The 24,423-nt window shown below is 39.7% G+C and overlaps 1 protein-coding gene across 4 annotated transcripts in view; it reads left to right on the forward strand.

Annotated features, from left to right (window-relative positions):
• The window catches only part of LRRC3C (leucine rich repeat containing 3C), a 40,051-nt gene extending 15,956 nt beyond the window's left edge, over nt 1-24,095 (forward strand). The window contains exons 1-4 of one of the 4 annotated variants that reach the window (XR_005558632.1): nt 9,012-9,654; nt 13,019-13,142; nt 18,738-21,507; nt 22,389-24,095. Coding sequence is in view for 3 of the 4 variants with exons in the window: in XM_039359278.1 (XP_039215212.1) it covers nt 18,841-19,623 (783 nt within the window). In the remaining variant the exon portion in view is untranslated. Of the gene's footprint in view, nt 1-9,011; nt 9,655-13,018; nt 13,143-18,737 lie in introns of those variants that run through there. The other 3 variants (XM_039359276.1, XM_039359277.1, XM_039359278.1) reach the window with 3 other exon arrangements.
• The last annotated feature ends 328 nt before the right edge of the window (nt 24,096-24,423 follow it).

Here is a 24,423-nt window from a genome sequence, read left to right on the forward strand (position 1 = left end):
CTTGGTTTGGGGAGCTTGGCACTGGGCAGAATTTCAATATCACAGTCCATAGCCTGGTGTGGGGGCAGGATGTCACATTCCTTCTCACTAAAGACTTCTGCCAAATCTCGGTACTCAGTAGGGACAAGTTGAATCCCCAGCAGCTTTTCGGCTACAGTTTTTAGGATTTCCCGTGACTCCCCATGAGTTTCACAGATGGCCAGTGTCTTTGTTTCATCATCAGTATCAGGTGGGGAGGATCCCATCCCCAGTCTTAATTTGCACATTCTCTCCTCCCACCAGATGTCAGGACACCATTTGTCAAGCCACACTAGCCCCAAAATTACTGCTTCAGTCATCTTCGGAACTACCACAAAACAGATACTTTCCCAATGTTGACCCATTTCTAAATGTACAAGTTCAGTTAGGTCATGGCAGGGGCACCTCTGATGAGGGACTTGTCAGCCTGCTCAAACCCCATGGGACGAGGCAATAGCTTGGCTCGAATGCCCAGTATCAGTACAGTGAGTAAATTAATTAAGCACTGAGAGCACCCCAAGTCTATTAGGATGCTCAGATTCAGTGGGGCTCGAATCTCAGTGGGGCCACCTGTGCTTACTATTGGGCTTGGGCGGCTTGCTGGTCCTGGGAACATAGCCAAACCACTCTCCGGACTTCTTTTGGGTGGAATCCGGAACTGGCATCCTGAGGCCATGGCAACGGACTTGGCTGGGATACAGGACTTGGTATTACAGCTGAGGGGTGGGTGAAGCAGCATGGGCTCTGGCAGTTGGGCTGGATCTCCAGCAAGGGGGAGGGAGAGATGGGTAGTTTTTGGCATTTCTCCCCATGGCATCCACCTCCTGGGCAACAGGAATCATATATTTTACCTCCAACTGGCTGAACTTCTCCTTCAGTTGTTCGAGCGAGGGGCTGTGGACTGCTGACTGAAATCCCCACTCTCTGGAGTTGTCCCATCCCATTGAGCCCTTTCCTTTCTTGCCATTTGCAGACAAAGAACCCTGGGATGGCAGCAATAAAGGCTCCTCTCCAGTGGTTACAGGAGTGCTCCTGTGCTGAGGGGCAGCCTCAGCTTGGAAGAGGTCCACTAAAGCTGTAGTTCCTTCCTGCAGTACCAGTTTCCCAGGTTGGATCAACCTGGTTTTTGGTCGAGCCCGTGCCAGTAATGCCTCCTCAATGGCTAGAGTGCCAGCCTGCACTCCGCCAGCCTGAGTTTCATTGCTGCTAGCAACAGTTTCAACTTTCTCCTCAATCTCAAGTCTTCACCGAGTCTTTATCACTCTCCCAAAAGTGAGTGGGTAGGTTGTCGGGCCCACCACCCCGAAAAATGAAATTTTTCGGAGACTTAGTTTAATGTCATAGTTCCAACAGACAGAGACAAATAAAGCAGAACTCTAAGGCTTGCAAGTTCCTCAAAGAACATGTTTATTGATACAAAGTATCGGCACATCAAAAGTGAAACCAAGTCTGAATAGACACATAACAATCCCCAATACAAAGTTAAGAAATCCCACCCCTAAAGCTATGCAAGCTACTACATTCCCCAATACATCTTTTTGGAAGGCTTTTCATGAAACGCCCAGCCTGCCCGGGAGCAGCTGATGACCTTGGTTCCCATGGGAGAAAATCTATTTAGTCTAGCGAAGCACCTGGTAAACCCCCCTCCCTCCATGCTATATGTTAGCTGAAAATGAGTAGGGAAAATAGCTGCAACCATGTTCATTTTCAAAGTTGACACTCAGAAAGTCTGGGTTCATTTATGATTCTAAACCAGAACAACTAAGTTCACCTGCATAAAACATGTTAACAAACCACAGTTGCAGTGTTTATACATTGCACAAACCAAAATGAAACAATCTACATTATGGTTTAGTATAATGTGGAACCCAGCCCATGGCTTTGGACACGTTCACAGATTGAAATCTAGAAGATATCTTAGATTTTCTGCTTCTTAGGGTGGTTATAAGTCCCACCTGACATTTGCTCTTGTGACTGATAGCTGCCAGTGAACATGTCATCTATTCATTTTTAAAAAAGCCATTGATGGCCTTCATAAATGCGTTTTTGGGTTCTTAAAACCATCTGCTTAAATTACAGATTCTCTGAGATGAATATAATTCTTGTTGATAATTCTCTCCAATTCACTGGAGCATTTGAGAAAAAAAATATAATCAGGCCTAACCTCTGGCCCTCTAAAGCATTGGGATTACAATGCTCAGAATTGCCTGTAAATTTGTTTGTTTTTTTACTCACATTCAACTTTTAGTTTTTCTCTCCTTATTGTAAACATGTAGCATACATGAATTAATAGTCAATAAACTGTATTGAAGTGAAAGATGAAAGAATTAAACCCTGCATCTTTATTTCTTCTGTCTCTCCCTGCAATTGCAGGTATAATTTTTGTAGAGGTACTTAATAGTCTGTTATTACACATTCTTGTGCCGTTTTCTTTTATCACATAAAGTTTATACTTAACAGTCCACATAGTTCACATCTTTCCACTTTAATAAAGTAACAGTCACCAACCAGATTACTTCCTCATTTTATTTGTTAGATTTATATCCTGTCGTTATTAAGGACCTCAAGATGGTATAAATAGCACTCCCTCCTTCCTACAGTAACAACAATCTTTTGACCTAAATGGCCTACGGTAAGAGCAGTGTTTTTTTTGTTAAAAAAAAAAAAAAAGTGCCAGAACTCACAGATGTCATACAACCCGCCTTGCCTATCCTACAAGGTTCCATCGAAAAAAGGTGCCGGAACTCCGTTCTGGGTGTTCTATGACAAAAAAAGCCCTGGGTAAGAGAGAGCATCTGTGGCTGAAAGAAGACTTGAATCAGGGTCTTCTAGTGCCACTCCAACACTTTGATTACTAATCATACTGAGTGGTTCCTAGTGGTTGCTAACATATAAACATTTCTTCCCAAGAGATTTAATTTCTGTGTAGAAATATGGGTATCACATATAAGCAAGCCTTGCCTTTCATGGGAAATGCTTTGATATGACATTTTGAACCATGCAATGCAATCAAAAACATATTACCAGATCATTATTGGAGTCAGGATGATGCAGGTCGGGGAACTGGTCAAGTCTTTTTACTGGTGGGCCACATCTGTAGCTTTGGTCCCATGTGGATTTTAATAAGATGTTATGAGAAAGAAACCTATTCCCCAGATTGAAAAATTCCCCATGGATGCATTCATAAATTTAATTTAGTGGACATATGCAGAAAATAAAGTTCAATTAAACAGGAGTATACCTTTTAATCAACTCAACATAGCCACATGCTTTGTTTGACTATTTTTGGTTCATAAGTTGAGAAATGATATATTGGATCATGCAATTTCTAATCATGCATCTGTTTGTAATGTTATTTGTGTTAGGAAAAAAATGATAGTTCAAGGCAGGTGACATTTGAATTTGTGATTGATCTTTATTTTGTTAATCAACACAAAGTAGATGCATTTTTTTCAAAGAATAAACAATTGATTAACGTGACAATAGTTTGGGATACATATGATTTAAGCATGTATATATGTACTATATAAATATGTAAGCATATTAAGATAATAGCTTCTTTTTACTGCCAGGAGGAAAAATGAGAGCCACAATACAGATAGTGATAAAAAGAAATAAAAAGTATATGCTACAAATCAAATTTTAGAAGCATGTTACAACTTTAAATTGTTACTCAGTCAATTAAAGGCTTTGAAAACAAAACAGTTGTTTTCTGAACCGAGAAAAACAATTGGCTTCTTATTTGAAATGATTATAACAAATTAATATGATAACTACACTAAAGATACGTTGAGGACAATTCATACTAATTAAAATCAAATTAATTCCAAGTTAATGGCATTGTATATATAGGCCAAAATTTTGCAATTGTTGGGCTACATCTTGCACATATGAAAGATTTTAAACAATAAAAATAATCTTCTAAAAATTTAGATGCCTATTTAAGTGTTAGTCAAGAGTTTAACACTGTAAGAAAATTTTGACCCTATTAGAACAATGAAATCTGGAAAGGCCCATGGGCTTTTATATAATCCACAGGGTGATATCAAAAATTTAAGCAGGTTTCTGTTTTGATTTCTGTTTTGTTATATGAGTAACATTTTGAAACATGGGCCTTACCAGAATTATGCTATAAGGATTACATCATGGTTATTTTGAAACTAGAAAACAATCCTATGAATTCAGTGAGCATTTTGCCCAATATTTTTATTAAAGATTGATACCAGGTTTTTAACAGCCCCTTTGGCATGATGATTACAGAAGGTATTTACTTCAATAATTCATTCAGTACAATCTGATTTTTAAAAGTATGCCAAGCATCTGATAATGTTATATGACTGATAGATATATGAGTATTCTAGGCCGATAAAAAAGAACAACTGTTTTAGCTTCATCGAAAAGAAAAAAATTGGTTTCCTGTTCTGTAAATTATATTTTTGAAACAAAATGGATTTCCACTGAAATTTATTTCTTGGTTAAAAATTGCTAATTTAATTTCTTTGCTTGAATAATATCTAATTGATTAATTCCTTTGAAAATAAGGCAAGACTTGGAAACATCATAGATGGTCCCTATTTATTGTCAAAATCTTTGTCGAGGTTAATAAGACAAACTGATTTAGAAAGTTATTTGGCTCCCTTGACATCCTGGCCTCTCTTGACATACATAATGCCAGTATTTCTTTATTTATTAAACAAATTTACATAGCTGTTCACATAGTGACTCCTAGTAGGAATTCCATCATTTTCCATCATTAAAAGTGATTAGACATAATCACATATTTAGGTGTTATTGAAGTAAGAAGTTAAAAAGCTTAAAGAATACAGTATTAAGTTAGTCTTGCATAGTTTTAAAATGAAATTAATTCAAAGATAATTTTTGACTTCCCAGAAAATGTTTTAAACAAGTTGGGTGTCAACTTCAGCAATGTCCTTTGCTGAAATGTAGAATAATTATTTTCTCATGACTTTTCTAATGTCTGTAAGTTGTTAGAACAGACTGGGGAATAGTTCAAAATGTGAATGTCATTTTGAATTAAAAGTTGGAATTTATCATTATATTAAATATTATGGATATATCAAGCATGGATTCTATCAAACATGGATCATATATGGAAAGATAATACTATCCCACATTTATGGTCATGGATTATTGATATATATTAATTTTCTGCTTATGAACTGACATTTTATGAACGCAATGGAAAGATTAGCCAATATGATCAAACTTCAATGCATCTTTTCTCCCTTTTCTATATGATAAAGCAGCAGAAATAAATTATAAACAATCTTCATAGATTCTCAGAATCTGACTTTTCTTTCTCTCATTCAGCCTCCATTGGGGACAGTTAAAGATAAAAAAACTGTCTGAAAACTCATTTTTGCCTAAAGCAAAGGACAGGAGGTGCCATTTTTCTACTCCACACACAGAAACTAACCAGACAGGAATTTGAATCTTCCTTCAGGTGGGACAACTCCTTGGCCATACTTGAAAGAAACAAGCAGGCCATAAGGAATACACCTAATTCCATTTTTTCCCCAAGCTTCATTGTCCTTCTCCAGTCTCCAGTATTTACTTTTATGAGGCAGCTGCCTGGCATATATAGCCAAAGGATATAGCCAAAGCCAAGAAATGCTGGAGCTGTTTTGGCTCTTTTCTTTTTCTCTCTTGTTGTGACATCCAGGGTCATCTGCTTGGGATGATGGCCTCTTTTTCCTCAAAAAGCTTGCCCTACAGCTCTGGTTGACATTGGACAGTTATATAACAGTGATGGCGAACCTTTTAGAGACCGAGTGCCCCAAAACTGGCCCTGCCTCCACTCCATCTCCTGCCCGCCCCCACTCCGCCCCCACCACCCTGCCTGCAGGGCCATTCACTGCCTCCAGATCGCCCAGGCAGCCCAGCAGCGCCATGGTGGCCACGCCCTTGCCCGCACCCCACAGCATCAACTGTGAGTGATGGGGCGTGAGGGCAGAGTCTTGTCTATGCTGCCTAGCTGCCATGTCCTTGGCTGCGCTGCTCATGTGGGCCACACGGGGTGACTCTCCTCCAGGGGAGCTGCTGGTGAGGAGGGGGTCACAGGGGGAGGCAAGGCTGGGGCAATGGCATGTGTGCCCACAGAAAGGACTCCGAGTGTCACCTCTGGCACCCGTGCCATACATTCGCCACCACTGTTATATAATAATATGGCACCGCAGTCATGTTTAAGGACATTTCAAACAAAAGTATCTTGCTTTTTAAAACTTTTTAACATAACCCTGAGACACAGGATAAAAACTGGTACAGCAAATAATATTTGAAAAATGATTTTTCCAGCCTATAAACGTCTTTCCCATGATCAATATATTTCAGGTTCTGAGGCTAAAATCCTCTCTACCACAAGAGGCTGGAAGATGAGTTCAGGACGGTTCTTCAAGGTAGTTTCAAGGAAACAGGATCCCGTCTAGGATCTCTCAAAAGGGCAAAAGGCCATAACCAGCTATTTTAAAATACAGACCTCACATTCCTGATTATTTATTTAGCCACCCATCTTGAATCGTTGCAGGTCCAGGCACTGTACACTGAACAACTCTCCCTGAAAATAATATGGCAAATAAAAAAAAAATCATGCAACATTAAAAAAAAGATGAAATCCACAAACCAGCACAATAACTGCCCAGTTGTATGCTTGACCAATCAGAAAACAGTGCTGACTACTGGTCAGTGTAGCTGGGAATGATGGGACATGCAGTTTAATACATCTGGATGGTACCAGTTTGTGGAAGGCTCCATAGAAAGAATGCCGAAGTTTTCTAGCCATTACATTAATAATTTCATTAATTAAGGGGAAAGTGGATGCTTATGGCACCACTTATGAATTTCATGCACAAGGGACCAAGGTCATTTTTTTATATATATCTTTAGCCAGTCCTGGAAAAAATTATCTTGGAAACATAGATGTCCACAGGGGGGCAAGAGATGAAATGTGCATTGTGATGCTAACTCAAAACTAATGCAATCACCCTTGGCTTTGCAGAATTTGAATCCAAAGAGTTTCTTGCCTATCCCTTTCATGCCTATTCCTCCAAAAAGTAGATTGGACTTATGTGAAGCTTGCAAATTAAGGATATGTTTCTGGTAACAGGAGAAAAAGGATAAAGAAGAGAGCAGCTGGGCCCATTTCTTAATGCAGTCTTCTACCTCATATCCTTTTGAACTCAGTGCAGACATATTTATGTCTATTTGTCCACTGATTCTATATTGTGAAAGTTAGCATGATGTATAAAGCCAGTGCAACTATCAACCAAAATGTTGTTGGCTATACAAATGTGGTCCTTCATTACATTTTCTGCACAAGGAGTTGGCAATTGTGGGATTTTGTATTAAAATGGATTTTATCAGTTGCTATGAAGTATCCATCTATCCCAGCAGTTATAACCATTATAGACTGAGAGAAGAGAGGGACAATGCTTGGTGGTATCTAGGCAGCTGCATTAAGAGTTCAGAACCACCATTTTGAGACTGAGCTTGACTTGTAGATGGCTCATAGTTAGGCCTAGTGTCTCAAATTACTTGTTTCCTTCATATAGATTTTGTTTCATTTTTCATTTTGTCTGCTGATGATTTGGGGAGAAATGAAAAGCTTGCATATAATTTTGTGTCCTTTTGGGTGGTCCTTAAAAAGACATAACCTTGCTCTTGATTTTAATGCCTTTTGCTGGGCAATAAGCTCATTCCAAGGGGTGGCAAATAGAGATCTCTGGAGGTGATTGGGTGACAGGCGACAGTATACAAAAACTCTATGTGATTCTCTTGTCTTTATACTGTTTCTTGGTATATGTGTATTTTTAAAAAGACTAAACATAGCTAGCCATCCATTTCAGCCCATCTGCTTGGTTTTATAACCAATTCCATATTTTCGCACATTTTCACATTTTCTGAGGACCAGAAACTTATAACCAGGAACACCAATACAGTGGGACTTTTAAGAAGCTAGGTTCTGCATGCGCTGCCATATTTAATAACTATCTGTTATATGTACATACGCTCTTGAACAGTAGAAGGGTCTAGTTGGGCTCAAATTCTCCTCCTCTAGTCTGTATAAATGTTGGACCAATTGCAAGCACAGTTCAATTAGGCAAACATCAACAAACATGAATGCTCCTCCTTATACAAAAAGAACTTCTTCTTCTTGTGCCATATCCTTTCTTGAAAGGACATCAGTGATCATGTTGGCGATCCTGTTTTTATCAGCAGCTGCATAAAAAAGTGCTGCTAAGTTTTATCCAAACCAGTTCCTTAGATTTTGAAGCCACAATGTTTTTCTTCTGCCTGGGCCTCTTTTGCCTTCAATCTTTCCCTGGAGGATTGAATGGAGTATGCCGTATTTTTCTGGGTGTCTTATCAAAAGAACTGGTTGTCTCAAACCTCCATCCTTGCTCTCCCATCATTTGACCCATTCCCTTTTTTTGGGGTGTGCCTTTCAAGAAAGGAATAAAGTTTTCACATAAACCCATTTCTCTACTGTAGGTCATTACTCATTCTCTTTACATATCTTGCAGCACACTGAATTTATCTCACCTCTTTGTAAAATGCATGTCAGGCATACCATAGTTGTCTTTTCCAGCCTGGGTTCACAATCAGCCTGAATCATGAGTCTAAAGCTTGTTGACTTGATGCTTTTATTTGGATGACGACTGTGTGTGTGTGGGGGGGGGAGGGGAGGCAGGGGGACATTCGTCTCAAGAAGCTATGATTTATTTGTCCCGCAGAATGTTAGGGCTTTACCTACCCAAAAACATTCTGGGTTCGGGTGTTTGTCGGGGTCCGGGTGCTCACGCGCGCGCGGACTGAGAATTATGCCTCCCGGATGCCTCAGGTTGCCCCCTCTGTTCTCACCATCCCCTCCTACTTCAGCAGGCAATTTCTCCCAGCTAAGGACAAAATTCTACTTGCGCGGCGATGTGTGTGCGTGTCCGTGTGTTTTCCTGTGTGTAGGGGCGGGCACTCTCTCTCTCTCTCTGATGCCAGGCGGGGTTTTCAATCCCCAAAGGAGAGCGGTCGTCCTCAGCGAACGGGGAAACCCACCCTCGCTCAAACGCCCAGTGGCGGAGGGGACGGGAGCGCGCGCGCACGCACACACATACACACACACTTGCACACGCACACGCACACACACACACACACACGCTGGTTCTTCCACTTAGCAGCACACATTTACCTTCCACCCCTCGGGAACCGCAATTTTCTCACTCCCTCCGCCGCGATTTCTCCTAAGCTGCCCAAATGCTGACGGAGGGGACCCGGTAGTGTCCGCCGTCCGCAGACATTCGCACAACGAGTCCAGCCTTGACACGCGTGGTGTAATCACCTGGCAAATTTCCCGCGTGTTGCCCAGGCGTGATGGGGACCCTTGCGGAGGGCTGGGGTCACCGATTTCGGGTTCCGGGAGGCTCTGAAGCCTGCGGTTTCAAGGGATAACAAAAAAAGAGAAGGCGGGAGGAGGGAGGAAAGCCGCAATGCCTGTTGCTTGGACGGGGAGCGTGGCGGATTCTGAAGACGCCCCTTCCACCCATTCGCCTTGTTTCTTCGCCCCTTGGGCTGCAGGTCTCCGGAGGACCGAGGAAATCGGTGGCTGGAGGCAAAAGGCGACAGCAGGTGAGTCCCATCTTCCCTCCGCCCCGCGCGTGTGGAACAGACGAATGGGGCGAGCAAACGGGGCTCTCCGAGGGCCCGCGCTGCCGAAAGCCCGAGACAGTTGCAAAAAGGCGGCGGAGGCGCTAGGCTGCAGTGTGAAAGAGCTGATGCAACTTTCCCGCATCGGTGAAAGTTGCATCTGAGGACAAACTCTTTTTTTTTCTCCATTCCCCCAGCCCCCACCTAGACAGACGTGCACCTGATCTGGTATTTACTCAGAAGCAAGGCAGCCCCTCGGACACTATTCCCTGGGAGCCGCTTACTTCCGAGGAAATGCGTGGAAAATCGCACATCTTTGATCGCTGGGAATCCTGCAGAGGAGCAATCGCGGGGCAATGGAGTCGCGCCGTAATTCGAGACAGCTCTGGCTACTCAGACGGAACCCCCCCCCCTCGTGGGCCTTGTGGCTGGTTCAGCCAGCCCAAGATCGCAGCCTCGGCGATCTTTAGAAAGGAGTGGGAAGCTCCGAGGGGGAAGACTTTCGAAGGGCCACGGTGCCTGGATTTTCCGGAGGGGGCGGGAAAGGGGTGTGTGATTTTTCGACCTTCCTTCAGTACCCAGGTAAGACAACCAGCTGCGGAACGGAATCCTGAGCAGGCTTCATGTTTCCGCCTTTCGTTCTACTACTCCCTTTTGCTTTGGTTTCCTTATCTGAACTTCTAGGAACGACGTAGCGTATTGTGCTATTGTCAACTAAAGCTGGGGAATCTCCTACACTGAGCGAACGGCGAGTGTGCGCGTGTGTGCCTACACGGTCTCTGTTAGGAAGAGACCCGCTCGGGTGCCTCCTTGTGGCTACCTTCCATATAAAATCTTTGATTTTTAACCTTAATTTGAAGAAGAGCGGGTGGGGAAAGAAAATGAAGATTTTGATCGTGAGAAAGCTAATTTGCGCCTTCATTCGCAATGGAAATCATTGTCGCAACAGGATTTAAATCAGTGATTTTTCACGGTGGGTTAAGAGTTTTCAACCACCCTCTGGGTTTTTTTTTGTTTTTGTTTTGAGAAAAATGTTTAACATAGCTTTTCCACACTCTGGCAAGTTTTGCTTATATTTAAAAAGAAAATAATGAGATTGTGAGCTATTTCATAACAGCATGCTAGAGATTGGCCAGTTGTAACCATTTCTCCTAGCTCTTCATCAAAGTGTCAGGAATATGCATGAACGTATAGACACCACACACACACACACACACACACATATCTTCTAAAATAATTAGACTGAATGGGGTAGCAAGAATAAAGTATAGTAACCCGAAATGCTACACCATTCTTTAAAATGAAACATAACATGCTTTTCTTTCCTTCAAGTTTGATTCTCATTTTAGTGTAGCCTTCTCTAATGATTCTTCCCTTCCCAGATGTGTGGAGCCACATCTCCCATCATCCACATTCTGCAATCCATAATGCTGGAGGTAGAGGTGATAGTCCCACATGCGATGCAAGATTGAAGAGAAATGATGCCTTTGTAAATCACATGGCGCAAACCTGATTCTATTTTTTTTCCATGCAGGTGTGCCAGACTTTCTCCATACATATGCACATACAACATTAGCTTGCTGCCCCAGAAGATGAGCCATTCTAATACTCATTCATCTATTCTATTTAGGAACAATATTACTTTAGATTTTTTTTAAGAAAAAGACCTCCTTATTTTATTGCAGAGGACTTCCTTTCTGCAGATTAGAAGAAAGATGACATCAGAACAGCAGCACCATCAAAAATTAGAAAAGGGGTGTGTAAGTGATGGTTTTGCTCTGCTACACCAAAATCTGCAGTTAGATGTGTTCTGAAGTTAGGCTTAAAAAACAACAAGCAAAATAAATCAGTAGAGGTATGCATGCTGCACTCTAGAAGTCTGGACATGTCATAGGACAAGCACTCCACTGTGCACAATGGCTACTTTGTGTAAAAAAAGCATCCCTTGGATCAGCTTCTTGACAACACTTGCAGAAATAAGGTTTTGCATATCATGTATATTAAGCAAAGCTCATGTTGCTGCTCACGGGCTTATTAAAAGCTAGCTCAGACAGTAAGAATTTAGGGAAATTAGAACAAGAGTGTCAAACTCGCAATGTCACATAACGTGTCGCGACGTATCACAACTTTTTTGCCATTGCTGGCAATAGGGTGGATGCGATTTCGTTATGATGCATCTGGCCTGCGGGCTGGCAGTTTGACACTCCTGATCTAGAAGGCAAATGATTGAGAAAGAATGGGAATTATTTCTGAATGGGGTTGCTTTTACTGTCATCACTTTGTTAAATCATCAATTCAGATATATCTTAGATGGAATCCTAGAAAAAACTTGGACAAGGTTTTGACAGTGAAAGGACATTAATGTAGCAGGCAAAGCTTTCTTGGGAAAGAATTACACATAAATTCCAGCTTTAAAGGACCTTGTCTTGTCAGACCCACTATACTTTTGGAAAGAGAATGGCTTCCTATTATTTAGAGAATGGCCTCATATTATTTGAGCAGGACCACATAAGAAAAGATGGTCCTATAAACATCAGGATTCTGGTCAGCTCATGTGATTTAGACTCATGAGCAGTTGAAATTATATGCATTCCAATGATCACTTTACCTCAGGGGTATCAAAGTCGCAACGTCACATGATATGTCGCGACATATCGCAACTTTTTTTCTATTGCTGGCAATGGGTTGGGCGTGGTTTTGCCATGACGCATCTGGCCTGCAGGCTGGCAGTTTGACATCCCTGCTCTACTTTGTGCCCATAATTTTCAGACTTCTGATTCGGTGTCTTCAAAATGTTATGGTGCACTCATCATTCCTAGAGGCCCAGACTGAGGGACAATCTTTGAGTCCCGATATGTCTCAGTATACAGACATTCATCTCCTTCATTTCTTTTCCCTCTTCCTCTCAGTGGAAGGAAATTTAAGCAGAATTCTGAGAGAAAGGAATGAAGCAATACAATTGCTCCTCCTGTAAACTCAGCGTGCACATTGAGATTTCACAAGATGAAAAGTCAAGAACTGTTGTATATCTACTATTACGAAATACCTACTGCCTTTAGTAGGTCTAAAGTACTAATCTCTTCCCTTGTGTCTCCAAGAAGAAAGTGGAGTGAGGCATAGTATCATTGACATTATCATCATTACGATAGATGATAGTGTTACTGAGGACACTTCACATGCTGGCATGAAGTAGAACATCAGTAGCTATTTGGATACTTCTGCCATTCTCATTACCTGCTGCTTTTCCCTTTGCATACATAGTATTCTGTCTTAGTAGTTTCGTATTACTCAGTTAGGATGCTTGCTAGATTTATATATGTTCTGACTCTACTGCTGCTATCTTCAGGGATTCTGGGCTCCAGCCTTCTCAGTGATGACCTTCCTCCTTTCGGACAGCTTATCCCTGCATATCTGGACCATCCCCTCCTACCTGTAAAAACATGGCTCTTCAGGAAGGCATTTGGAGATGAGTAAGATCATGCTACCCCCAATATGATGGCACATTGGATAGATTGATTATAATTGTATTTATTGCATTTTGCACTTAATCTTATTCTTTTGATATGGAAAGCCACTCCATGTCTCTGGACATGCAGTGGCTTACCATTTGTTGCAATAAACATTATAAATAAACCTAGGGACCTAATAACAGAGCCACTGATGTTTGTCTTGAATCCCAGAAAAATAAACCTATTTTACCTGAATGTCTGTTCACCTGACTCTACAAAATGTAAATTAAAACCTAAAAATATGGCAGCCACACTAGTACTTGTTTGTGGCTCACCTTTGAATAGGTACATATAAGCAATTAGCTGATTTTCTGCCTTCCTAATGTTTGTGGCACACTAAGGCTCTGAAATGCTTAAAAAATGGGCCAATTCCAGATCTGAACTCTCTCATTTAAGTAGTATTACCTGATAAGATGAAAGCCATTCTGACTCATCAGTGTTGGTCAGACAAAGGCTATCAATTACAAGCTGCAAAATGCAAATGATCCCGAAAGGACAGCCAAGGGGTTATATAGTAAGCCCTTGGTCATCAGGAGTTCAGTAGCTCAGATCTGGTAGGCTTGGTTACTAGAAGTTTTTCTACTGTTCCCATTTATGCATTTGTCTAAAAGCAAAGGGCCAGGCTAACACACTTTCTATTGCAGCTGAAATGTTGCTTTTTTTTTTAATGAATTTAATGAAGATTTCTCATTTGGCCAATAGTCTTCCATCAAAATGAATAGAATCCACAGAAGTGTTTCTTAACCTGAGCAATTTTGTGTGGCCTTCAACTCCCAGAATTCTCCAAGCAGCATGCTGACTTGGGAATTCTGGGAGCTGAAATCCACCCAACTGAAAATTGCTGCAGTTGAGAAACACTGATCCACAAAATACTCTCCGTTTCTCCTTTAACACTGGCAGCCACTCTAGTTTCCACTTCAAGTCTAGCTCCTGCGCTCTTCATTACAAGGCTGTGCTTACCCACTCAAGCTCCAACTTGCTCCATTACTTTGTCAGTAGCTTCAGTTCCTCAGACTGAATTATATCATAGCTCTTCTGCAAATGGTTGCCCTGACTGGCTAAGGTCTCTTTAGCTACTGTCTTGAAAACAAGGAAGTGCAGTATACTTTACGTGTGAAAGCGACAATTTCCTAGACTTAAAGTCCCTTAATGTATATTAATTTCGAAGGGGCTTGCTCCAAGTCTCCTTGGTAACCAGAGTGGTTAATTGGCTAGTCTATCATAGGCAGGGATTTCCTCATCATTCAGTCCATCATTTATAAAGGCTAAAATTGAATCCCTTTCATTGTTTAATGGGATTGCCTTTTTGGCAAAAATTCCATTTTCCTGAAAGGGAGGAAAGACCCAAACAACTTTGCTTCACTACTTTGATGGAATTCTAGACTCTGACCTTTTATAGTTCTGCTGCAAGACCTTTTTTTTGGGGGGGGGGAAGTCTACAGGACCTCTCCCTCTCTGGCTTTCTGGAATGGGAAAAGGTCCATTGAGTAGATCTGTAAAAGCCATTTAAGCTGTTCCATTGATTGCATAATATTCATTAAAAAAAGTACAGTATCTGCCATAACATTTTGCTTCCTGACTATGTTGTACACACATTTTTTCCTTCCTTTTTTTAAAAGAAAAGTTACAAATATTCTAAGCATCCTTAGAGGTGAAAATATAAAGATGTACAAGAAGAAGTTAGTATTCAGTGAGGTGCATTGAGAGTGAGCTTTAGCCACTAATTCCTGATTACAAAGAAAATATGCAGCATTAACCCTTAAGTCTAATTTAGTTGGTTTTGGTGCAATATATGGAAACAAATGCAGGTAGTCTTCAACTTATAATAGTTCATTTAACGACTGTTTGAAGTTACAATACCATTGAAAAAAGTGACTTGTAACTGTTGTTCATATTTATGATCTTGGCAGCATCCCCACGTTCCCGGGATCAATATTCAGATGCTTGGCAATTGGTTCATATGTATTATGGTTGCCAATGTTCCCGGGGGTCAAGTGATCCCCTTTTGCGACCTTCTGACAAAGTCAATGGGGAATCCAGATTCACTTAACAACTGTGTCACTAACTTAACAGCTGAAGTGATTCACTCAATAAATGTGGCAAGAAAAGTAACGAAGTGGGGTAAAGGTCACTTAACAAATGTCTCACTTAGTAGCAGAAATTTTGGGCTCAATTGTGGTCAGAAATCGGGGACTATCTGTATGGTAGTTGATAAATCATACTTTCATTTCTTTATATGATGCAAAAATATAAATCAAAATATGTGGCATATTCAACTAACTATATAACCAGGCATGGCTTAGCATGGTATATGCATCAAGTACAGTGGTACCTTGGTACTCAACTGCACTGAAACTCATCAAATTTGGTACTCAATACATTCTGATTTGAAAATTTTGACCCGGTACTCATCATTTATTTGGTACTCAATGCACAAGCTAGAACCTATTGGTGTTGGCTGCCTTGTGACTCACTACATTATTCCTTTTGGGAAAAATGTGTTTGGTACTTATTGTTTTTGGTACTCATTGTGCCTCCTAGAACCAGTTAACAATGAGCCCCAATGTACCACTGTATTAGAGAATTCAACCAGATATACAAGATTTCCCCTTTTAAATCTTCCCTTTCCAAGGCCAAAACTTCTGGCAATTTAGGATGAAGTTGGATCAGTAGATATTACTTTCCACATTTAAAAAAAAAAAAAAAAAAGGGGGGGGGGAGAAAACAACTTCTGAGATGGATATGGTGATTTTTTCTGTTTATTATATTTATTATTTTATTTACTTGCTAATCATAAAAAATATTTTGAATGATGCTCAAATGACATTTCAATCTGATTTACAGTTGTGTGTCAGAGATTGTTTTGGACATATTAATGAATGATTCATATTCAGAACTGGACAGCAAACGCCTGTTTCTGTTGGTTCTGCTGTTCCATCTTATTTCTAGGCAATTTAACATACAGGTGAAACCACTTGGAGAGTTTGCAAGCCATTCATATGGTGATGATACCCAGTTATCTTTCTCTTTCCCACTGAAATCCAGTAAATCCAGTAAAGTTGTTCCAACTTCTGAACTGAGACCTGGTGTTTATAATAGCTCAAAAGAGGGTAAACACATTAAAGCTTAATTCAGACAAGAGAGATGCTCTTGGTTACTTGATAGGCAGTGACATTTCCGTGCAGGACAAAGGTTGAAACTGCTACATGGGTATATTTCACAAACAGCTTATTTGATGCCAATGGAACTGGGTCTACCTCTTAGCAGGTTTCCTTTTTCTGCTAATGGTTGCCTTCCCCAACTCAACCCCAACTCATCTGATTGGGTTTCTTTTCCCTTTCAGAATTTATTTTGGAATTTATAACATATAGAATGAATCACCTAAACTTTTCAAGTCTATATGTACCTCTCTTACAGTTTTTTTTTTCAAACTACAGTCTTTCTTGTTCACATATAATTGGATTGTGTTACTTGGAGGGAGGGAGCCTTATCCCTTATTTCTTTGTTTAAGGTATGTCAGAATGGGACAAGGAAGATACTCAGAAGCAATGGTCTAATCATTTTTTTCTTGTATAATATATCATCTGTAAGCTCCCCAAATAAAGGATGTGTCTTTCCAATAGATCCATCAATTTTAAATACAAAACCTACTCCATAAGTAGTGCATACAGACATCTTCCTCATATCTGTACAGACTATCCAGGCTCTTGTGCAACTGATTTTTAAAAATATTATTTTACTTAAATAGAAGTTAAATGGGAATCGGACATGTTGCAAAGCAGAGTAGCAGGTTTCAACCTCATTTTATTTTCAAGATTTCTTTTTAAATAAAAGTCACAGGTGACTGCCACCTGCTCAGAAAAAAAGAATAGTCCTAAATTGTAATAATAAACATTCTGTAGGACCAGAGATGATGGTGCAAAATATAACCTTCTGTTTTGGGACTGATGTGATTCATCATGGCAACCAGTTTGTGAAGTGTACCCATGTCAGATCTTTGAAAAAATAATTGTTCACAAAATGCTTTCAGTTCCAAATTTGTTTCTCTCTAACCTGTTAAAAGTCTTCTGCTTCCTCTCAGAATGATACTTTTGAGTATGCCGAGTGGGGTGCTGATAACAGTCCCTTGTACCCAACTGGAAAGTGGAGTGGATAACTGAAGTGCCCAGACAAAATATGTTCTGGATGTCATAGAGAAAATCTTTGTACCATAGTGGATGTGCAATGCTTTACATCCTGGTCGTTACCACAATGGATTCATGTTGCAGTTACATTGTGCTAATCATTGGCTGTTCTAACAGGCTGCCTACACTATGCTTTCTTCAAGCCAGCTAATTCTTCTGTCAAAAAGAATTGAGATCTCTACTCTGGAGCCTGAACAACAGTTAATGGCTGATTTGGGTCATGCTCTCAATTCTTGGTCTAGTCACCTGAGCTGATGTAGGTTTCATCTGCACCTGGGACAGAATTTGTCATCTGCTTGGTGGTAGAATTCAATACTCTGGTGTGGAATTTAGTAGTCAGTGATCTTGCGAGAAGCTTGCATTTTATAATATGGCATTGTTAATAGAATTATAGTCTCATTCTATCTATCTGCCTGCCTGCCTGCCTGCCTACCAACCTCTGTCATCTCCCATCTTTTTAATAGGAGTTGGCATGCATAGTGTTCTCTCCTTTTGTTATTCCCCACAACAGCAACCCTTTGAGGTAGGTTGGGCTGGGAGAAAGTGATGGGCCCAAAATCATCCAGTGAACCTCCATGGGCTAAATGTGGATAAGAACAAGGAGAACCTCTTAATATGTATATGGGAACTTCACAGGTTCTCAAGTAAGTTGGAAAATGTGCATTAGTTATATTAAAAAAATAAGTAGTTACATATCTGCATCTATAGTTGCTTTGGGTGTGTTTTGCTGAAAAAGTGTAACGCAGATAAATTGTCTGTAAATTAACAGAGTACATGGGGGTGCCTCCCATGCACTTGCACATATATTTTATTTATCTTACTTACTGAGTGCACGTTACACTATTTCATGCTGTTCAATGACTGGGACAGTGCTCTTTACTATCTTAGTCCTGTCCCACAAGACCTTAGTCCTTTCCCATCAAAGTCCTAAGTTTTCCTAAAACATCATGTGTCTTTCAAACTAGGAACAGCCAATCTCCCTGATTAGAATACTTTAGAATGTGAACCCATGTTTCAAATTGTAGTTAAGATTTCTGCTAATAAAAAAATAGCAATTGGGTTCATATAACAGGTTCAATCTTGGGTAAGCCTTGATTAAAGGGGCATATGGAATGGGATGAATGTGCCTGATCACAGCTCCAGCTACCCAATTAATTATGGGAGGTGACTTAGCCTTTTTATGAATGTAATGAGATACACTCCAATTGGTGGGAAATATTTTCCACTCTTGCAGTTCAGCTTTGTCCAATGTGAATCAATTCTGCATTAATATAGACAATATACCCAGACCACGTACCTTTTGTTTGGTTAGTGGAAATTCTAAAGTGTTGGTTCATACCTAGCTTTCCCCCGCCTGTTCTGTCTTTCACAGATAGCACTCCCTAAGTCATATTCTCCAAGACTTCCTAAGAAACAGAGAAAGTACTGGAAGGAACAGATGACAGAGTGGATACACTATTACCGGGTGCCCCAATATGCCTTTTCTGGACTGGTTCCTCTACCACTCAGTTGCCATGTGGCTCCTCCTCCAGAGTTTTGTTCTGATGGCCTTTTGTTTCCACTCAGCCACCACTTTTCCCAAGGGGTGTTACCCCTCCACTGAAGATGGCTTCAAAACTTTCCGCTGCAGTAAAGCTCAACTTATAGTTATCCCAAAAGATATACCAAATGATACCAACAAGTTATACTTGGATTATAACCAGATTTCTTTCCTGCCCAATGACGCCTTCCAACATTTGCCACTTCTAGTAGAACTAGACTTGTCCCACAATGTCATAAGTCGCATGGAAGTTGGAGTCTTTAAGGGCTTGTCAGAGAACCTGCATTCACTGGACTTGTCTTCTAACAAGCTAGTGTCAGTCAATAAAGATGTCTTCAGTTCACTAAAAGCCAAAGCCAACTTGTCCAACAATCCTTGGCTCTGTGACTGCACACTCCAGCAGCTCATTGAGAGAGTAGAGCTGGTGGCTGGTACCTCTGATGGGATTGTGTGTGATGCCTCTGCACGGAAAGAGCATATTGGCAAGCCTTTTCTGCAGTTGATTGGAGACATAGATTTCTGCAACATCTATAAAAAGACCACAGACATCGCCATGTTGGTCACCATGTTCGGCTGGTTCGCCATGGTGATCTCATATTTAATCTACTATGTCCGGCAGAATCAAGAGGATGCCCGGCGACACTTAGAGTATCTCAAGTCCTTGCCCAGTAAGCAGAAGAAGTCAGAAGAGTCATCTACAATTAGCACTGTAGTGTGACCAAAATGAATAACCCTTTCACCCTTACAAATCCCCAGAAAACCATTGTCCATTGGAGTAGATAGGTTTTACATCTACTTCTGGTAGATCTTGTCTGCTAGATGCTTGAATGCACAAAGGCTGAAGAGACTGTTATTAAACAAAGAATGAAATTTTTAAAAGACTTAAGGAGGTAAGGCCTTGCTTATATAAAAGGCCTCTCTTTCATTCCTGAGCAATGAAAAAACACAAGTAATCATAAATCATAGCCATGGTTGAATTCATTGGCACAATCAATGTATGGAATAGTGCCATGTTATGTATCGGTTATTTCTCAGTCCTGCAATAGAGGCACCATCACAGTCAGACTTTGCAACACCTCCTAGCTCTCAACTTGTACTAGTCCATGGAGGAAGTTCTCATCCTATAATGTTCCAAGGATGCCAAGAATTGGAAGTGAGATGATTGTTGTTTTCTTTTGTTGTCACAAGGATTTTGCTGCAGCCCCAAATTAGTGGAGTCAAGAGTAAACTTCCCCAGCCTGGCTCCCATTAATTGTGTTGGGCTTTTAGGAGTTGTCCTATGCAATTCTAGGTTTTGGGAAGGCAGAATAATAATAATAATTAAGTACTAGAAGACATGCAAGCCTGTTATTCATGTGCAAATTATCCCAAATTCATATTCTTTTCTTTGAACACACACGTTGATAATCACTGCTGAGTTCTCTCTCCAATGCTTCACATCAAAAACTTTTTTATTTTTTTAAATATATTTTACTGATTTTACAATCACAATCCCTAGTGCCTAGTGACCAGCTGTTGTCTTGGTTCATATATTAAAAAATCAGTAATAACTAACAGTCAATAATGATTAATTTTATAATTCCATAATTAGTGTATTAATTAGTAGTATATTTCTTTGATCTTCCCTTATTCCGATAGTATTCTTCTTCATCAACAGAATAATTCTTAATATTTTCAATGCATAAATGATTAAATATAGGCATTTTTTCATGTTTGAACAAATAATAATGTCCATATATGACATTTTTTCTAATCAACTTGTATTTATATATAACCCTTATTAGTTCATCATGCATCCTATTTTCATAATTCTTATTTATGCTTAGTTTCCCCTTAATATTCAAACCATTTTTATCAGTCATAATTTTCTCAATACTGATTATCTAAATATCCAAACTTTCCATTTACATATACCATCCCAATATTTTCATATTTCATGTGTTATAATATCTATATATAACATCTTTTTTGATCGGCTTATATTTCACTTATATTTGTAAAAGTTATCTTGTTAAGTCACTATATATCCTGTTTTCAAAAATTTTGTTTAAGCTTAATTTCCCCTCAGTATTTTGGTCATTCCTCAGTCCTAGTTCTCTTCAAATTAATTACTTTAAAATTTTAAACTTTTCATTTACATATATCATCCCAATATTTTTACATTTCATATATTGTAAAAAATACTATACTAGTTATATCTCTTATCCCTCTTAGTACAGAGCCCCTTTATATCCAAAATTATTGGTTCTTTTAACCATATTCAAACAGGTTTTTGTTCATGTAGTATTCCATCTGGTTAAAATTTTTTAAAAACAAATATTTTTCTTATTTGCAGGAATCTATTAGTACATTAAGTAAAAAGGGAGGGATAGAAAGAAGGGTCAATGTTCTGAAGTTTTAAGCCATTACCATTTTTACTGCTCTTGTAAGATTCTTATGGGGCCTGTTTAGAAATGGAAAATTCCAACTGAAATGTTGCAGCAAAAATTCAGAAAAGGACACAAAGAAAACATTCATAATCACCTTGATTCGAAGAAAGCAGGAACAGCAGAAGCTGCAGGCAAGGCATCTGCTTCTGCAGCCAGATCAGCTAGCTATAAAGGTATGTACACAGCTACTTTGTGTGTAGGGGAAGAGGTAGTACATGATTTCACCTGCTTCAAAATTTCTCTATTCAGCACATGGTTTGGTGAAGTCTTGTCCTAGGTAAGCAGCCTTTTCTGCAGCTGTGTGTTATAAAAAAATGGTATCTGCTGTGCTGTGACTTCACTTGATCAGTGTGTGATTATGCTTTTCACTCATTTTCTTTCTAGTTACAAATAGTTGCATTATGACACCAGGGATACAGGACTTCAAAAAGCCTAACAGTTGAGAGCTTTGATCATTCTGATGAAATAACTTAGACAAATAATAATTATTACACAGAAATCATCAGCCAATAGCCAACATTATTTAGCAGGGCACATATAAGCAACGTATGTCACATGACCAAGAAATGTATAGCAGTTGTCATTTTTTTTCTTTTCTCAAGGGGAACACTGCACACTTTCTTTGGCTAAACTCTCTGGACTTAAAAAAAGTGGAAATTCAAACATGTCAATAGTTTTTAAAATGGGTCATTTTTTTAAATATACAGTAATCTGTAGCAATAGCTGGATATCCATTTTGCTGGAATGCTTCACTTCTACTCATGAATATGGACTTACGGATCACTTATATAAATATTTGGATAAGTAGTCAAACATGAACTGCAAGATACATCTACACTATATGTAAGGTATAGAATAGAATAATGAGGGTTGTGTTCTTCGATACCTTTTAAAAAAAACAGTTCTAGAATCAAATTCGAAAATAACTTAGTGGGTTTCCAAAAGAGCATTGCTTTCTTTTCATTTGTCAGAACCAGAAATATGAATCTGTAAAACAGAGGAAAAGAGGGGGAAGCCATTCACATCTTGCATTTTGTTATTTTTTCCCTCCTAGAAATGGTCTGCTTGTGTGAATAAGAAACCAACAATGGAGCAATGATATAAAAAAATGTTTTTATAACAGCTTTCCTCAAGCCAGCATTTTCTGGACGTGTCAGATCCAACCCCCAGCAGTCTCAATATGTAGCAGGATTGGGGATATTAAGAAATGCAGTCTTACATACTTGGTGCTTGCCAGGACTGTGGCTCATACTGGGACTCTAATACAGTTGTGATGAAATTCATCCTCCATGGTCAGCATTGTTAAAATAGGGCCACTAGCAGTATTGCTGGCCCTTGAAGCCTATCTATTCTTCCTACTATTTTCATGAATGTAAGCCAGATATTCTCAGATCTCAGCTGTGATAACTTCCATATCTCCAGTTATTTGAAATGTGGTGGGAATTGACATGGTTGAGATCCCCACATTGTGCTACTTCCATATGGTAAGTAGATTCTTTATGGGAAACAAAATTACCCTAACACTTGCAATGGCTCCAGCTAAGACATAATGTCAGTAGAAAATGTAATCAAATCTGATGCCTCCTGCTACCCAGTTTTGCATCACCTTTATATATACCAATGTGCCATTTTGAAGGGTTGCTTTGTCAAGACTTCCCCAAATACTGGAAGAAGGAGGACTTTAGGGAAGTATGCTAGGTTTGGGAGACTGTTTTTATTTACTCTGGATATTGAGGTTCTTATTATTGGAGATGGAGCCGTAGGCAACAAAACCATCTGTGTGGCATATCATTCAAAACTGCCATTATGACCTGGAGGTCCACCTGTATTCCTCATGTGCCTACCTGGTTTGTACTTGAGGGAATTCTGCCCTGCCAGGTTACTAGACCATCTTACACTCTGCTCTGGCCCATGAGGGTAAGAGGTAGAGATTGCATCGACCTGCCATACTCTCAAGTGCCCTTTATTGAGAGGTTGCCTCCTCAAGAGCTTTATGGTCTGGTTTTTCAGGGCAGAGCTTTTTGTGGGTGGACATTTTTTTTTTTGCAAGTCCTACCTACTTTGTAACAAAATTCTTCCCTTGATTTTCAAGAGGTTCTGTCTTGTTTCCTTACCAATAAAAGCCAAAACGCCTTCATTGGAAAAAAGAGACTGTGCTGCTGTTGTGTACCATCAAACAGAAGGGGCACTGGTCACCAGATGTTTGTGTGAGGATCCAGATGAGAGCTGACCTGCTACTGTGACCAAATATTGAGGAAACGCAGGTTGAGAAGAATGTACACACTCTCTTTCTCCGTTGATAAGCAGCCTTACGCCTTGAGCTTTTCAAACTTAGTACCTCTTCTCTACATTCCCAGTATGCAGTTGGACTCCTCTAATGGGATGCTGGTAGTTTACAACGACCTGCGCACAAAGAAAACCTTAACAAATGAGAATGCTCACTGAAAACCTTTACACATGCACAAAATGGAGAAAACAAAGAAGTTATGTAATAATCAAAATATTTCCTGTTTCCCTTCCCCAACAATGTTACTTATTTAATTTTCTTTTCCCATGAAAAAAGATAAATAAACAATAATTAAGCAGGATGTATTGGATGGTGCCATGATGTTCTTGTGTCTCTGGAAAGAGGTCCTTGTTTTCACACTTCTGAACTGATCAGGGGTGGGTTTCTGCAGTGGGCAAATAGATTGATAGATGATAGATGGATGGATGGATAGATATAGATTTTGTAGTGCTCTTAGATATAACCACATATCAAATAAAAATGCTACTAAATATTAATATAAATGTCTCTTGTTTTTGCTATAAAATTAACTTAGTTCTGAATCTGAGAATCTAACATGCTGTTGGAAATGCTGAATGCTTCCAAAACTTTTGCAAAGAGAAGTGCATGCTAATTTGCTAAATTGGAAAATCAATTACTATTGTGTTGGCGTTGTGAAATTGATTAAGTTACTATGAATTGTTCAAATTATTGGTTCCCCAAAAATCAGCTTAGAAAATTGGCTAAAATACATGGTGGATGAGGCTGGTAAGAGGAAAGAGATCTTGGTCTTTGTTTCCACTAAAGAACTGGTAAACAGGAA

The sequence above is a fragment of the Crotalus tigris genome, unplaced genomic scaffold (assembly GCF_016545835.1).
Source record: "Crotalus tigris isolate CLP2741 ecotype Arizona unplaced genomic scaffold, ASM1654583v1 scf7180000019068.10715455, whole genome shotgun sequence".
Taxonomy (NCBI): Eukaryota; Metazoa; Chordata; class Lepidosauria; order Squamata; family Viperidae; genus Crotalus; species Crotalus tigris.